Source organism: Sminthopsis crassicaudata, chromosome 3 (assembly GCF_048593235.1).
Source record: "Sminthopsis crassicaudata isolate SCR6 chromosome 3, ASM4859323v1, whole genome shotgun sequence".
NCBI lineage: Eukaryota > Metazoa > Chordata > Mammalia > Dasyuromorphia > Dasyuridae > Sminthopsis > Sminthopsis crassicaudata.
Genome location: NC_133619.1, coordinates 420,730,994 through 420,748,706, shown reverse-complemented (window position 1 = coordinate 420,748,706; position 17,713 = coordinate 420,730,994). Strand labels below are relative to the sequence as shown.

General features: G+C 30.6%; 1 protein-coding gene across 1 annotated transcript in view; it reads right to left on the bottom strand.

Moving 5' to 3' along the window:
* The window catches only part of CALCRL (calcitonin receptor like receptor), a 121,259-nt gene that overhangs the window by 22,469 nt on the left and 81,077 nt on the right, over positions 1–17,713 (bottom strand). The window contains exons 10-11 of the mRNA XM_074302909.1: positions 4,268–4,394; positions 2,275–2,428 (exon numbers count right to left, since the gene is read on the bottom strand). Of these exons, the coding sequence (XP_074159010.1) occupies positions 2,275–2,428; positions 4,268–4,394 (281 nt within the window). The remainder of the gene's footprint in view (positions 1–2,274; positions 2,429–4,267; positions 4,395–17,713) is intronic.

The window sequence follows — 17,713 nt, the reverse complement described above, 5'->3', positions numbered from 1 at the left end:
GTCACGTAGGGGAAAGAATGCTATCCTTGGAATCAAGACTAATTGAGATTCAAATTCTGTTGCTTCTGCTTACTAGATAAATAATTAAGGATTGTCACTTAACCTGATGCTCAGATTCCTTATCTGCAAAAGGAAGCAAGTTGCTCTAAATCCTTGAGAGTTATTGTGATGACAAAATGAGACATACTTTGGTAAGTACTTTGCCATGGATGGTCATGGTAAGAAAGAAGGCCATGAGGGACTAAGCCTGCCACAGTAACTTTTGGAACTCCTTTAAGCATAGGTGGGATTGGGTTTTGCCTCAGTTGGGAGGGGGGATCCTTCTCCCCTCTTCCCATGCCTCTTAGAATAATAAGCCTTATTGCTGAGAAGGGGATACAAAGAATTGTGAAACATATATTCTGGGCTTAAGGAACTTATAGTATCATCAGAATTCTAAGGGAGCCATTCAATAAAAATTTATTAAAAAACCATTATTTGCCAGAAATTGTGCTAAAAGCTGAAGATGCAAATATGAAAAAAAGAGTGTACTTGTCCTCAAGGAACTTTCAATCCAATAAAGAAAGCCAAAACAGAAAAATAAATTGAAAAAAAAACTTTTTAAAAATAAAATCTTTTATTTAAATATCACAATATTCAAATCTTTAAAACTGCACTAAGACTTTTGGGACACCATGTATAACCTTTGGTATTGCCAATGTTTCTTAATTGAATTTGCCTGAAAACAACAACAACAACAACAACAACAACAACAACACACACACACACACACACACACACACACACACCACACTTCAGATAGCTAGTTCACTTATTCACTTTTCCACCATTGTGTTTAAGGGTAACTAAATTAATTATATATTTTCATTACTATACTTATGTAATAGGTATTAAAGTTTCAAATCTGCACTAAAACTTTGGGTACACCCTGAATAATAACTGACATTTGATAGCAGCTTAAATAAAATTCACCAAGTACTTTGCAAATTGTATCTCATTTTGTCATAACAATAACATTAAAATGAATATAATTCCAAGCACAAAAGTTGCTGAAGATCTTATGCAGATAATATTCAGATTGAAATTATGCTTTGTGGGGTAGTACCCAAAGCACCTTAACTGTTTCAGGAATAACAGTCTCAACATTATAAAATATTTAATTATTATTTCTAGTTTTTAAAATGCCAACACTATATTTTTATCTTTTAGCAGTATAGGGTAAGCATAATTTAGGAATATTAAATATTTTCTTTCTTCAATTCTTTTTCAACTTTGTTGCTCCCGAATCATTCAAAGAAATGCCTGACTTTTTAAAAAACAAGTGTCTATTGATTCAAGAATTTCATATGAGGAGAGTAATCTTTGAGTTTATTTAGTTCAATCTTTTTATTACTCATTTTATAAATATGGAAACATTTCCCCTACAGGTTAGGTGACTTGTTCAAGTTCACCAACCAGTCAATAGGAGAGGGACTATATAATTCATGTGTTCTGATGACCAATGATTTTTTTAAATTTTATTTTATTACAAAGTCTATAGAAAATGAAGCAGAACTGCCTTAATGCATTATACAACAAATATTTTTAATAAAAACAATTCCTTGGTTCTCTAAGCCAGCAATATTCAATTCAGCAAAGATAAACCAATATACCTACCCTGTAATAAAAGAAGCTGTTATTCACTATTTTCTAACTATGTAAGAAAATTAGTAACAAGAAACACTTTTGTTATGGTTTAGACTAAGTGGCACAGAGGACAGTGTCAGACGTGGAGTCTGTGTTCAAATTTGGCTTCAGATAGGAAATATCTGAATATACTTCCTAGCTGTGTGACCCTCCCTTACTTAATTCAAATGTAAAAATTATCTTAATAAGGGAACACCTAATCACTCCAGTAGTTTTGCCAAGAAAACTCCCAAAATAATCTGAAAGAATCAGATATGACTAAAACAATTCAAAGATAAGATTAGATGGCCTCTGGATTCGAATATTGAGATTACATGATTGTGTGTCTAGATCAAAGTGCTTTTATTTACCAACATAAACCAAGAGAAACAAATTGAATAATTTCCTTAATACATACATACATATACACACATAAACATATATAAACATACATATGAATATATATACCCATACACACACCTATGTTTTGTTAATTTGTTTGTCACTATATATGTGTATACACACACATAATGACAAACAAATTGACAAAACAATGCATAATGGGGAGGGCAAACAGGAAAATGGGTATATGTGTACACTGATACCTACCCCAGCCAAGAAGATAATACCAGAGCAAGTGTTGCTTCTCTGCAAACACAGCCACTACGATGAGTGTGTGTAGATAGATGCCTTCACAAAGCATCCAAAAATAATTGCATCCCAACAAATAAAGGTGAATAAATTGGGATATTTTGCAACTTACCTATGTGAAAAAGAAATATATCACTTAATTACGTCATATAATTATTTATTCATTAAAATTATCTAGACATGTATATATAGGGATTGAAAACTACATATTTTTCCATCTACATAAGAGGATTATCTAATTTCAGATTTGAGATCGCTAATGTACTAATCCACTAGCTTCCTTATGTGTCATATTCTTCATGTAAATTTGTTAGCCATTATTATGTACTATTGTACTCATAAATAGCACTTATATAATACTAAAACATATGTAGTAGGTTAGTATAGTATTACATAAAAGCATACTATAGCATACTAAAGGACTATGTAAGTACTCATATTAAATATTTATACTTAGTATGGTGTTATATTAAGCATCATACATAGTTATTATAGTATATATATGCATAGCAATTAATATATTTGATTATTATTATCATAGATCATTCTATAGGTAAAGGGTTTTTTATTTAATCCTCAAGAGCAGAGCCTATATCAACTCAGACCACCAAGTACTTCTAGTGGAAAATTTTATGAATTTCTAGTTTCAAAACCTTCTGGAGTCTAAATAGGTAACAATCTTCTATAGATTAAGCTAAATTAATCCTCAGATGATAACTATACGGTCTGTCACTGGGTTCATATTCACTACTGAGATACCAGAATGAACTTCCCATTAGTTAGTGTTTCCCTTTCTTATAAATCGATTTAGTAATATTTCTGTATTTCATATAAATATATTTTAACATTAAATTTAATCATATTGATGTTGAAAGACATCTTGATTTAGTGGATGGAGAGCTGAGAGCAGAACTAGAAAGATTTTTTGCTTTGAGATCTTGAACACATCACTGAACTTCTCAGTGCTCTAGTGCAATCTTTTATAAATTGTAGAGAAAGTGCCAAGATGCATTGGTAGGTAGAAGTTTCTCCCTTGAAAGTATTCGGGCTACTAATAAAATAAAAAGTCTAGTCCCTATCTCCATTCCATTTTGATATATTAATAGCTGATTTCTTGTTTTGGAAGATACATCATTGAGACGATTTTAAAAGAATTTTAATAATTATCATTTGACCATGATGATAGGCATGATCCATCAAAGTTATTAGAATAATTTCAAAATCAAATAACACAAATGTTGCATTTTAGAGAATGATTACAGCTATGCTCATATGAAACTGAAAATAATAAAGAGTTAAAATGTCTATCTAAAATAGCATGTCATCTCAACAATATGTCAAAAATGTTTTTGACTGTTTTAAAATAGATTATAGTTAGTTTATGAATATACATATTTACTCTAATTTACTCCATGATTCTAGGAATGAATTACAAACTACCATTAGTGTGTTTGTGAGCTACAACTTTTTTATTCATTTAGTTAACTTCTTGATTCCCAAAAGTCCATTCCCCAATACAAACATGTAACTTCTAGACAAGAAAATTGCTTGATTCATTCTGAAAATGTATCACATAGCTCAAAGAACAGTATTAAACCTAAGACTCCTGATTCCAAGGCTCTTCCTTAATCTAATACACTTTATAGTTGCTTTTTAGTGTTGAATGTGTTATAAAAATAATATTACAATTCTAAAATCTAAAGTAGTAACAATACATATAAATATTCAGATAATTAAGATAATGGTGGGTTTTTTCATTTGACTATTTTAAATAATTATATCAATGTTCAACTTTACTTTCAAGCAAGTACTTGTCCTTATACTGTTGGCAAATAGAAATATTCTATGTACCTTAGGATTTAAAATGTACACACATTTAAATATATGCGTAGTTATCTATATACATATCCATAATTTCTCCCCATAAATAAAATACCCAAATTTTACTTACAGGATTTGTTGCAACTAATGCCTGATTGTTGGCCACAGCTGTAAGCCAGATGATTGTGACAATAGAATTACAAACAAAAGAAAAGAACAAATTTTTATGTAGAGTAATCCTTTGGCAGCTCAAACTCCTAAATCAAGAAAAAAAATAGTATTTTTCATTCATATTCATATATACTTTAATTCTTACTAACAGACCCCTTCTAAAGAGGCAATTCATATCCTATCTTTGCTACTTATTTGTGGGACCCTGTACAACTTATTTAAACCAGTGAGATACTCATTTAAAAAGCCTTAATTTCCTCATCTGGAAAACAAAAGTTACCTCTCATCTCTAGATGTATGATCCTAAAAATCAAATATTTAAAATCCATCTTTAGATGTTTAAAGGAAATTTGTGTACGTGTACTATAAAGTAAATCAAAAATCTGATGTCCTTCTACTGAGAAAAATGAGCTAGGAATACATATATACACATTCATATGTTTTATATATATATATATATATATATATATATATATATATATATATATATATATATATAAAGAGATATATATATATATATAGAGAGAGAGAGAGAGAGAGAAACTATGAGAGACAGACAGACAGATAGATGGAGAGATGGAATAAAGAGACAGAGATAGAGACAGTGACACAGAGACACACATACAAAATATAATAAATAGAGTTTGGGTGCTAGGTACAGTACTGACTACTCATTAAATATAATAGTATCTAAATGCAAACTTCTTTGTCTTCATAAATAAATATTGTTAAAGTACAAATTCTAAGAGGGCATGGACAATTTCATTTTTATTTGTTTTTTTTTTCTATATGAATCACCTAGCAGAGTATTTTTTAATCAATCAACAAATATTTATTAAGAGCTTACTAAATATCAGCCATTATACTAAGTGCTTTGAATACAAAGATAAAAATAATAATTATTTCTTTAGGAAACTTACATGCTAATAAAGACAAAGGTACATACTCATAGGAAACATATGCAAACCAAACATAAGGTAAGTTGGGATGGGAAGGCACTTGCAATAGAGTAAATAGGCCTAAGAATGACTCTAGATCAGGGGTTCAAGCTCACTATGAACTTGTTTTAAAGTACTTGATAACTTTATTTTTAACACGAGTTTCCTTTGTAATCTTTGTATTTTATTTTATACAATTAGAAATGTCATTATGAGAAGGATTCCATGGACTTTACCAAACTTCCAGATGGGGTGCATGGCACAAAAAAGCTGAAGAATCTGTGCTCTAAACATTGTACACAGTAATAGCAAGATTATAAGATGATGAGCCACAATAGATATAGCTCCTCTAAACAATATGGTGATCCTGGACAATGCCAATAAACTTGGGATGGAAAATGCCATCTGTATCCAGAGAGAATGAGAACTATGGAGACTATGGATTGAAGCATAATGATTTCACTCTTTAATGTTTGTTTGCTCGCATGATTCTATTTTTTTTTTTACCATTCTAGTAAATTTACTTATTTTTAATACACATTGCTTTATGAATCAGAGCAAAAGGGAAAAAACCATGGGAGAGGTAAAAAAAAAAAAAAAGTAGAGAACATAACATGTTGATTTACATTCAGTGTCCTCAGTTCTTTTTCTGGATGCAGATGGCACCTTCTGTCCAAAGTCCACTGGTATTGCTTTGGATCACTTAACTACCAAATAAGAACCAATTCTTCCATAGTTGATTATCAAATGTTTTTGCTATTACTATCCATAATATATTCCTGGTTCTGTTTGTTTTGTTCAGAATCAGTTCATGTAAATCTTTGCAGGCCTTTCTAAAATCAGTTTGTTCATCATTTTTTAAAGAAGAATAGTATTCCATTCATATACCTTCATATGCAACAACTTGGTCAGCCATTCACCAATTGATGGGCATCAACTCATTTTCCAATTCTTTGCTATTACAAAAAAGAGCTCTAGCAGAGTATCTTATACATAATAGGTATCAAATAAATGCTAGTTGAATCGAATTTAGTAGAACTCATGGATAAAAATGAAAAATTAATTAGACAGATATTTTGTCTACACAATTTTTCTCTCTCTTGTGGGTATATGTATGTGTATATATGTGTGTACATTATTCTGGCAATACACAGTGATGATGGATAAGACTTTTGATGCAACCTACAAATGGTAACATTCAGAACAAATGCTAAATCTGCTAATTGATCAAACATGGACAGGTTTTATTAAATTTTCCTTTCTATTTTGTCAAATATCTTATCTTTATGTCATTTTAACAAACTAAAATTAGTAGCTTTTAAATTATGATGAAAATATTTGAAAGTATTTAGGGAACTTTTGGTCTCAAAACTAACTTCATAAAATTAGTATATAGATACCTATAGGAAAAGATAATAGGAAAGTGGTACTTGTATTTCTATGTAAATATATATTGATATGCATTTCAGTTCACATCAAATATAAAAGCTCAAGGAGACCAGACCTAGTTTTGTTCTTGCTCTCAGATCCCAAAGGTGTCTATCATTTAAACAGGATCTTAAAAGTAGATCAAGGAGAGGAGAAATTGATCCTCTTTCCTGCCATTTTTATATCCTTTTACAGAGTGAAGTACCACAAAGAATAGATGAACAGAATAACAATGAATAGAGGAGATTGTATGAAGGTGAACTTGACAATGGAGTGATTGCATTTCGTTTTGAAACTATTTAAGCCATTTTAGTGTGGGATTTGTAGATAGAAGGAATTATTAAATTCAGTGCCCTGCTGCATTTTAATAAATTAATAATGTTCAAGAAATTACATGATTTCCTTCATGTCTCCCAGTAAATCCATTGCAGAGACTAGATTTGAATATTACTCTATTTTTGGTTAGTCTTATATTTTCTGTCAGAGTTCCTGGAACATATTAGATATTTAATAAATGCTTCTTGACTTCACTCAATAATTCCTTGGAATTTATATCATCCAGCTAAAATAAAAAAAAATAAAACTCTTATGGAATAATTCTTTATTACTTTGGTATTTAATAATTGGGGTCATGATCAAGAATTTCTTTTTCAATTTCATGATTATGAAAGTATTAACAGCATAAGGAAGGGTAAAATTATTGAACCTGTGGTCAAAATATATGAGTTTAGGAAAAAAACAAAAAACAAAACTATACCATTTCCTAGTGGTGGGAACTTGGCTATATCACAACCTCTATGAGAACCTAGCTTCCTTATCTGTAAAATAGAAATATTAGTAAATCCCCTAATTTTTACACCCTAGAATGTATAATAATTTGACTAAAGATTCACAATAAATCAATGGATGAACTATGGACTTAAATCTAATTCTTCTGAATCCCAACACAATACTCTTCTCTTTTCATGTCATGGACTCTATTACCCCCACAATAATGCTATGAGAGGCAAATGAGAATTTATTTCAGAATACTTTGTTATATGAATATATTATTTAGATTTATATTTATTTGTTGAATAGTTAATTAGATTTAATTTACCTTGACATTGGTTTATTTTAATAATTAAGATGACTTAAATTTCAGTAATATAGGCCTCTCTTTAACTTAAAACTTAGGATAAGTGATATGTCTTGGGCCAAATTATTTCTCTCTCTTCTTCTGTTCAAGAAAGACTTTTAAATAAATATCTGCATATTATTAAAAAACATTTCCAATTTAACATATTGTTTATGTGAAAAAAGATGATGCCAGGGTATAAAAATATTTAGATTTCCCATAAATATATAGTTACCCCCAAATTCTGAATTATTTATTTTTTAGCAAATATTTTCATTAAAGAAAACACAAAGGTATATTTTAGCTCAATCCAGATTGAACCAAGAATTATGTACTCTAAAGGTTATAACACATCATGCTTTATAGTATCATACATATTTTATATCATTATGTTATAAATGTGCTGACCTCTATAATGCATACTCTAACTGATTTCAATAAATAAAAAGCCATTTGAATTAAATTTTGTACTACAAATTAATAATGCACTTCTTTAAGCCACTTGCCTATGCTGGATGGTTATCTTGATAGACAATTTTCAAATGAGCATTTTTATGTCAATTTTGTTTTCAGACTAATACAGTAATTTTATGTCTATGTTAAATAAATATTATATTTCTTATGGTAGAAGAATGTCCAGAGTAGCATAGAACAGACAGGCATGGATAGGTTTGCTGAATCATTGGAAAAGGTACCAGAGATCACTGAAATTGCAGATTGTTGGAAATAAAATTCTCTCTGCCTCTGCCTCTCTTCTTCTCTTCTTCCTGCTGCCTCTCTTCTTCCCTCTCCTTTTCCCTCTCTCCTTCCTTCTGCCTCCCTCTCCTTCTCTTTCTCTCTCTCTCTCTCTCTCTCTCTCTCTCTCTCTCTCTCTCTCTCTCTCTCTCTATATATATATATATATATATATATATATATATGTATGTATACATCTCAGCTGTATGTTCATTTATAATGATATATTTTTTGATTTGAGTACCTAAAATTAGTTATTCATTTTACCCTGTAAGGGAATGATCACTACTAGGTGTTAATACTTAAAAAAAATAGTAATTACTTTCATTCAAAATGATGATATTGAATTTAGATGATAAAGAAACTTTAGCGATCTTTTTATCCAGCCCTCATATTTTACAAATGAGAAATTTACACCCACAGATTTAAGTGACTCTTGCCCAAGTGATATTTAAATAACACACAGGTAGTCAAAATCAGAACCAGTTTTTGAACTCATATCTCTTGATTTGTGTGTCCTATCCACCAATGCCATATATTCTTCCAGCACATGTTAATAAGGCAAATAAAAGTAGAAATTTGAAACTGTTTTGGTTCTAACAAAAGAAACAAAATAAAATCCAGGTGTAACAACTTTTAATATTGTTTGATTAAAATGCAATGGAAACCTAAAATTTAAAAGACAAGATGTAATAATACAATTATTTCAAAATAACAAGAAGCATATCCATAATCAATAAACTCCAGTGATTTTCTATTACCTCTATTAGTAAATATAAATCCTGTTTATTTTTCAAAACCCCTCAGAATTTGGCCTTTTCCTACTTTGCCAGTCTTATATCTCACTAATTTCCATATACTTTGTGTGTTCCAGTGAGCCTGGCATCTTTTCTGTCTCATACAAAATACTGCACTCACTGACTCCAGACAGATTAATTTTTTTGTCCGTCATGTTTATAGCATTTTATCTTCATCTTTGCCACCTGGTTTCCCTGGCCTCCTTCAAGTCTCAGTTAAAGTTTCACTTTTGCAAGAAGCCTTTCCCAGTCTTCCTTAATTTTAATGTCTCCCCTTTGAGATTATCTCCAATTTTTCATACACAAACACACACACACACACACACACACTTAAATTGTGTGTGCTTATATCTGCACAGATAAGCACTCATCCACACATACACAAACACATACTTTTGCCTTAGTGTGTATTTTCTTGCTCTTTAAACTTCTCTAAGATCACATAGTCAAGTGTCAAAAGCAGAATTTGATCTTCCTGAGTTGGAGACCAGACCTCTATCCACTTATCTACACTGCCAGTCCTAAAAAGGGAACCTATTGGCAGTTTTTATTACTTGTTGCAGAGTACTGGTGAATATTTTTACTTTAATGACAGGTAGAAGCTCCCTGGGTAGATAGGTGGCAGAGAGGATATTATGCAGTGCCTAGAGTCAGGAAGACTCATCTTCCTGATTTCAAATCTGGCCTCATACCTTTATTAGCTATATGACTCTGGACAAATCACTTAACCCTATGTGCTTTAGTTTCTTCATCTATAAAATGAGCTGAAGAATGGCATAGCAAAACACTCCAATATCTTTGTCAAGAATTGCAAATGGATTCATAAAGAGTTGAACATGATTGAAAAAAAAACAAAATAAGTTATGTCCTTTAAAAAAACTATGTTAATTACTCACAAGTAAGAATGGAAATATAGTATTTTCTGTTGCTTCATTTTGAATATATAGACAAAAATGCCAAAATCTCAATCACAGATGCTGTTAAAACAGACTTGATAATCATTTTAAATGTATTGTCTTTTTAAAATCTCCTGTTATAAGTGATTAAGTAAAATGACGTTTGGGAAATTTAATATAGAGTCTCATGCAGAAAAACAAATAATTTTCTTATTTATTATAGGATTGTGAAGAAGCTGACTTTTGGGTACCATGTAGTGCCCAAACACTAACACAGCAATGACCTGATTACTTTTGTTTTTATTTTATTTGTCCATTTAGAAGTATTGTGATGTGGTGGACAGCATGACAGACTTGAAGCTGGGACCTGAGTTCAAATACCAGGTTTTGCAATGATTAGCAAGTCACATAACTTTAAATGGACCTTGATCTACCTTCATATTGTAAATTGAAAGGTTTAGACCTCTCAATTATAAGACGTACAATTTCTTCTGTCTCTCACAACATATATTATAAGAAAGCAAGTAAAGACATACATAAGCAAAATTTCAATCATACTATGATATTGCCAAATTACTTTAGAATTGCTTATACACTTTAATGAAATTTTGTGTAAACTATAATTTTATGATAGATAATTATGATAGTTGTATTAAGATTTTGTCCTAAGATTTATTTGCCTTGCATTCACTATAAATGTATGTGCATTCATATATATGAAAGTTACGAACTATTTTCTGAATAGGCTACTGTACATTGAAACATATATTTATTCTTCTATAATCTATATCTATCAACTATCTATCTAATTGACCAATATGACACAGATAGGCCATGAATTTCATTTGACTTGTCTTGCATTCCGTCTAGGTCTATATGAGGGACACAAATTATTTTATTAACAATAGGCTCTTGCTCCCAAACTATCTTGTATATGACTTCTTTGTATATTTATGTATATATAGTTCAAATAAAAATATAAAACATAGTTAACTACAAATGTGTGTCTAACTCTATGCTTTATGTGGATATTTATGTAAATATGAAATATACATATTTGTACTAGTATTCTCAACTTCTAAGCAAATACTGTGCTCAGAGTTGGAGCTTAATAAATACTTGTTCATTGACTGATTGCATATGCACAAGGTAAAATTGAAAGTTCAAGTAACCATTGAGTTACTTTCATTTTTGTTGATGATTAAAATGGATAACAAGCCCCAAGTTTATAATATGATGCTTAAATCCTCCAGTTAGGCTATTACATTTTGATGTAACAAATTGAGTAATTGTCAAATTGGTCCACTTCATATTATGTAATTAAAGATCCAGTACCTTGTCTGTCAATCTATTGCTCTATCCTATTTTAATGCCTGTCTTCAAGCATTACTATAACCCAGAAGATCCTAAACAGATGGATATCTGTCATCTGTCATATGGTTTGTATCAATTACTATTTATACAAATGGCTCAGATTGTCTAGCAATGCATATTGTTTCCTAATGAGTACATTCATTAACACATATCAGTAGACTGGTACAGACTAGATTAAATTAAGTGATTGTGGTAAACACTGATTTGTCTAAACCAAAGCTTAAAATATATTTGTAAAAAGTTTCAACCTGCAACTAATTTAACCTCCTCTGAAACTTGTACTTAATTACTTAAATCTTCAGATGCCCTTAATTTGAATCAAAGTGTTAAGGAAAAATTTGTGTATATATTCCATGAAAATGTTTGAAGAAAAAAAAAATCTCTTTGCTCCTTTTAAATTTAATAATTTCATTCTATGTCTTAGCATAACCACAGAATAGAAAATGTGGTCTGCGGGTCTGGATTGCTTCCATGTTGTGTTTTTAGGATCCATCTTTTCATAAAACTGTCTAGGTCAAAGACTTTGACTAAATGAATCCTTTGGCTTTTTTGATGGGTGTAGTGGCAAAAGTGTTATTTAACTGGTCCTGTTTAAGTATTCTTTTGGACAAATCAATTGCAGTTAGTTGAAAATGTGGTAAAATAATGCCAGACTGAAAGTTATAGAATGCTTCAATGATTTGATATCAATATGACATTACAGCTAGCTTCAGAAACAGATGACTAACATTTGATATTTTCAACATTTTACTAATGTAGCTAATTTTCACTGCATGTAATTCTGGGTGGGAATATACTCTTTCCTGACACAGATAGACTACTTGTCTTTAAAATGGAACCTTAAAAAACTAGCTGGAAGGATATGTAGCTGGTACAATGGATTGAACATTGAACCTGCAGTCAAAAAGATCTGAGTTCAAATTTGGTCACAGATATTTACCTGCCTTTGTGACCCTGGGCAAATCACTTAATCCCAATTGCCTCCTCTGGAGCAAAAGAGGATTAAATGATTGGTTCAAAACTACTAAATGTCAGAGATAGGATTAGAACAAAGTTCTTTCTAATTCCATAGTTCACTCTACATTTTATCACATTCCCCCTTTTAACATCATATTGGATAGGCTTTCATTATTTCGAGCCAGAATTTACTCTAAAAATATCACAATTTGACAAGGAACCTCTTTACAATTCAACTTCTTGAAAAGAATGGTCTGTCCATTAATTAAGTTCCCCCACACTGGATATCATAAAAACAAGATGGGCATTTAGTAGGTGGGTGGTACAAATAATTTTCATTCTGGTATGGACTAAGAGAGGTAGTTTAAAGTCACTTTAGAAAATTCATTATTGCCTTGAATAAATTAAGTTTGCTTTTTGTTTTTCTTTGTTACTTTTATTTAGCCTGGACTGTCAAATGTGAAAACCCCATCAGAGTAAATTGCTCTTTTAATACAATGTTACTTCAATAGTTTGGTCTTATCAATAGTGGGCATTACCTCTGTGAATACACATCAGAGTCTGTTTGTGCTATGATCTTATCTTATATAATTTATCTTCATGATCTTCCATAGGTACTCCTTGGAAAAGATACCTAGTAATGCAGAAAACTTCTAGACTGTCTGTCTCTATCTCTGTGTGTATGTAAATAAATGGATAGATAGATAGATAGATATAGACATCACCTGTATCATCTGTATTTCTACTACCCATCTGAGTAGTCAACCTCTATTTCTGATAAAATATTTCTTTGCTATTTGCCATTATGCTATTTGTAAAAATGACAACAACAACTAGAATTTATAGAGTCCTTTAAGGTTTTGCATACTTTTATATCATAACAAGAAATATATTTGCTTGTACTCACAATATCAATGTAAGTCAACCAAAACTTGAATTTTTGGGAGATCATGGTGTTCTAAGATTGATACACTAATAGAACATTTATGTTGAAAAGAAGGGGTTTTATTTACAGGAGATAAAGGGATTATTTTTTAAACTGCTTTACTTCCCCAAAGTAACCATCTTAACATTCTTCCTATTAAATATTATGTCTAAATCATTGTCCATTTGTAGAATTGTTATTTACTCCAACCCATTAATTTTATTCATGATCTAAGAAGCAAATATATTAAGTGATTTGGTAAAAATCACACCAGTAATCAATGGAAGAATTAAGATTTGAAATCAAGTCTCAGAACTTCAAGATGCTTTTTGTGGTCTCAGCAAGTTCTTTTGGAATCTACACACCAACTTAGAAACTAGGAAAGAAGAATTGCTTAAATATCATTTTTTAATGAATAACTATAGCCAACAACAATGACAAAATTAATTTATTTATTTTAGGATTTTTTAAAAGAGTTTTCATAGATGACTTGTCATTATTAAATAATCAACAACAGCTGCTTAATATATAATTTCATTTCTTTAAAATTATTTTTCTCCTAGTGATGAAGGACACTATATAAAATTTAAGAAAGACATAATTTTGATATTGGGCATGAGGGTATAAATAACTTCTAATATATTGCCAGAAATAATACACACACAAAAATTGGTGTAAGAAATATTACTCAGGTATATGTGATTGTAGGGGAAAATAGTCAGTCATATTTAGTTTGAGGGGGAAAACAGCCCAAATGCTTCATTGCTATCCATGAAATGTTAGATTGTACCAAAAAAAAGTTTTCAATAAATGAGATTTTTATAGAAAATTCATAGGGGGAGATAGGACAAAAATCACAAAGAATGAGAAGTCAGGGAAGGTTTATAATCTGCATCACGAAAGGCAGTTTATTGATTTATAAAAATTGAGTATCAAGGTCAGGAAAAGAGTATTAAAAAGTGAGACTTTTTTTTATCACCAGAATAGTGTCAGGAACATTAAAAGCTCAGAGTAAGCTTATTTTAATGATGAACAATAAGTATTCAAGCTATTTTTTGTTCAAGAGAAAGATCAAAGAATGGAAAAAGCTTAAGGTGGATGATATAATGATAATGGCTGATGGTTTTCAAAAAGGAAGAAATAGCCAATTCTTATTTTGGTTCTGTTTTTCTTTCAAGGACATGGTTATAGTGAGTTGATATGAAAGATAAGTTAAAGGGATGATAAGAATACTCAAAATATGTTCTATCCAACTACATCCTAAGGTACCAAAAACTTTTCTAAGATATATCTATAATTTCTGAAAGATCAAAAATAATGAAAGATAAGGAGATGGTCATATGCTGTAACAATAATTACTATAGACCAATGAGTGAGTCTGACATTTTTTCCTGAAAAATTCTATAACCCATGATTAAAGTGATAGCTTTTTAAAATTTAGAAATAGAAACAGATATTATTAAAAGCCAGCAGGACTTAATCTATAGCAGATCATACTAGACTCACTTCATTTCCTCTCTTGATAGGATAGAGTTTGGTAGATTTAGTATATTTAGACAGCAGTGAATCATTTGGCATAATCATCCAAACTATTCTTGTAGACAATATAGAGATATATGGGCTAGATTGACTTGGATTTGGAAGTAGTTGAAAGAGCAGACTTTAAAAAATATTTATTATTGAGTTAAGGGAAACTTAAAGGATGTATTTCTTGTCAATTGCCCCAGGGATCTGTCCTTAGTCCTCTTCTGGGAATTACTTGCATGAAGGTAAAAAAAAGTAATGTATATGAAACATATAGATGACACAAAGCCCAGAACAGTTAAAATGTATATTAGATGACATGATGGGATCTAGATAAATGGTGATGAAATATTTGTAAGATTCTACATGGATTAAAAAAAATCAGATTTGTTAGATGAAGTGATATATCTGGACAATAGTGCTTCAAAAAATTTTTTTGATTCACTTAGTCACCACTGTGATATGGAAACAAATACATACATATAGAACATATGTCCACATATATGCACACATGCATATGTATGTATACATATATATATATATATACATTCATACATACACACATGTGGGCATATCTATATTTATTTGAAAGGAGTGGGATTATTTAATTTATGTTGCTTAGGGTCATTCAGTAAGTATCTGAGTCAGAGTTTGAAGTCAAGTCTTCAAAACTAAAAATTTGATGTCATGGCTGCTATACCAGGCTGCCTTTTTTTCAATAGATACAAATGTAATGTTAATTTAGCTGAGAATACAGGTCTTTTTAAAGCAGAATTAGAAAGTAATTCTGAAAAGATTTAAAGTTCTTTCCCTGTTAGTGCAGGACAAATGCATTAGTTATTTCTGTTTCACTTCCTGCTTTACCCAATCTTTATCCTTCCTGTTTTTTTTATATTTATTTTTAATTGACTTTAATATAGAACTCAATTTTATTTTTTTTTTAATTTCTGAAATATTTGTCAAAAAATTCAATGTTTGTTCAATAATGAATCATTCTATTTATTGAATGGAATATTTTTTCTAATGTTTAAGGTATAGTATAACTCTCCCTTGGGAAGTATTTGTTAGTGGTATTCAATAGCAAAATTGTTCCTAAAAAATTTGTATAGAGACAATCTATAAATTAACTATTTCTTATTTTGCTATGGAGTAAACAAATGCAACAAAGGGCTTAACTCTTTTAAGGAAAAATATCAGATTTCTAGATATATTCCCCACTAATAATATTATTCCCCACTTATAATAAAATGTTTCTGGCTGTCAAACAAGATTGTAAAACATATTTGTAGACCTGAAAAATTAATTATTGGGGATAATCTGGGATTTCTTAAAGATAAGTAGAAGATTAAAAGATCTTAAGTACATAAATTCCTTTTTTATCTATTTTTATGATATGAAGAAAAATACATATTTGTTTCTCTATGTCATTTTAAAAAATCTTATTCACAGAATTCAGAAAATGTTATTCAAGCAATGAAAATAGCCCTACACTTGCAGTGAGAAGGCCCAGATTCTATTTAGGTTTTGTGTGATTTTGGACAAAGAAAGTTCCTGAGAAGGCAATGTAGTATGACAGAAAAAGAACACTTTATTTGGAGTCAAAGACCCAGGGTTAAAAATCTTGGCTCTGGTATAAATTGCCTGTGTAACTCTGGGCAATTCAGCAAACTTGTCACTGACTAAATGTTCTCACTTACAAAATGAAGGTAACTTATTAGATAAATTTTGAGATCCCCACCAGCTCTAAATCTATAAGCTTTTGTTATTATGCTCTCTCTGGATCTTAGTTTTCTCATCAATAAAATGATGAGTCAAATAACATGAGTTTCAAAGTCCCTTACAATTCTATAATTCTCTGTTCTATGACTATACTGATGATCTTAATTCTGTGTGTGTGTGTGTGTGTGTGCATGTGCATGTGTATACATTGCATACAGTTGCTTAATGAATATGTGCTTTTGTATACATGCCACATAACTGCTTAATGAATACCTTTTGAATGAATAAATGCATGTCTGCATATGATGCCTGTATTAAAGCATCAGCATGATTGCTGTAGTCTTTTAAAAGGACCTATCAGATCAAGCCTACAGCAAGAGCTGCCAGAATCATGATGGAAAGATTCTTATTATTTTAATGCAGTAAACAGAATGAGCAATTGAACCATTAGCAGAGACAATGTCATTAATTCACAACTTTTATTATTCTCCCATTTAGGGGCCAAAATCCATATTCCTCATGTTGGCAAAACTCCTGCTGGCTTCAATGCCTTTTGCCTGTGTAGCTGGAGCAGAGCATTGGGCCCCAAGGGATATGTATAATGTTTTCCATAACATATTCAGGGGAAACTTAGAATTAAAAAGGTTGCATTTGTTTTAAAACGTGATGTTTTCTTGGTTTCAAAAGTACCCCTCCCCAAATTTGTAAATTTAAAAAAAAATGTGGGAATGCTGATGGAAGGGAGAAGTTTGCAATTATTCATCTGTTTACAAGTTCATATGCTAACTGGTAGGGCAAGATAGTGAATAAGGAACAATTTTAGAAGAGACAAGTAAATAGATTTTGCTACCAAAAATTATGCTTTTATAAATCATTTTCCATATGTTTGCCCAAATGTGTCCACTAAGTAATGATTATGATAACTCACTTTTTATGGGGGAGTTTTGGGAGGAAGGGGATTTAAAAGTGCTTTCCCTATAATAAAGTAGTGCATG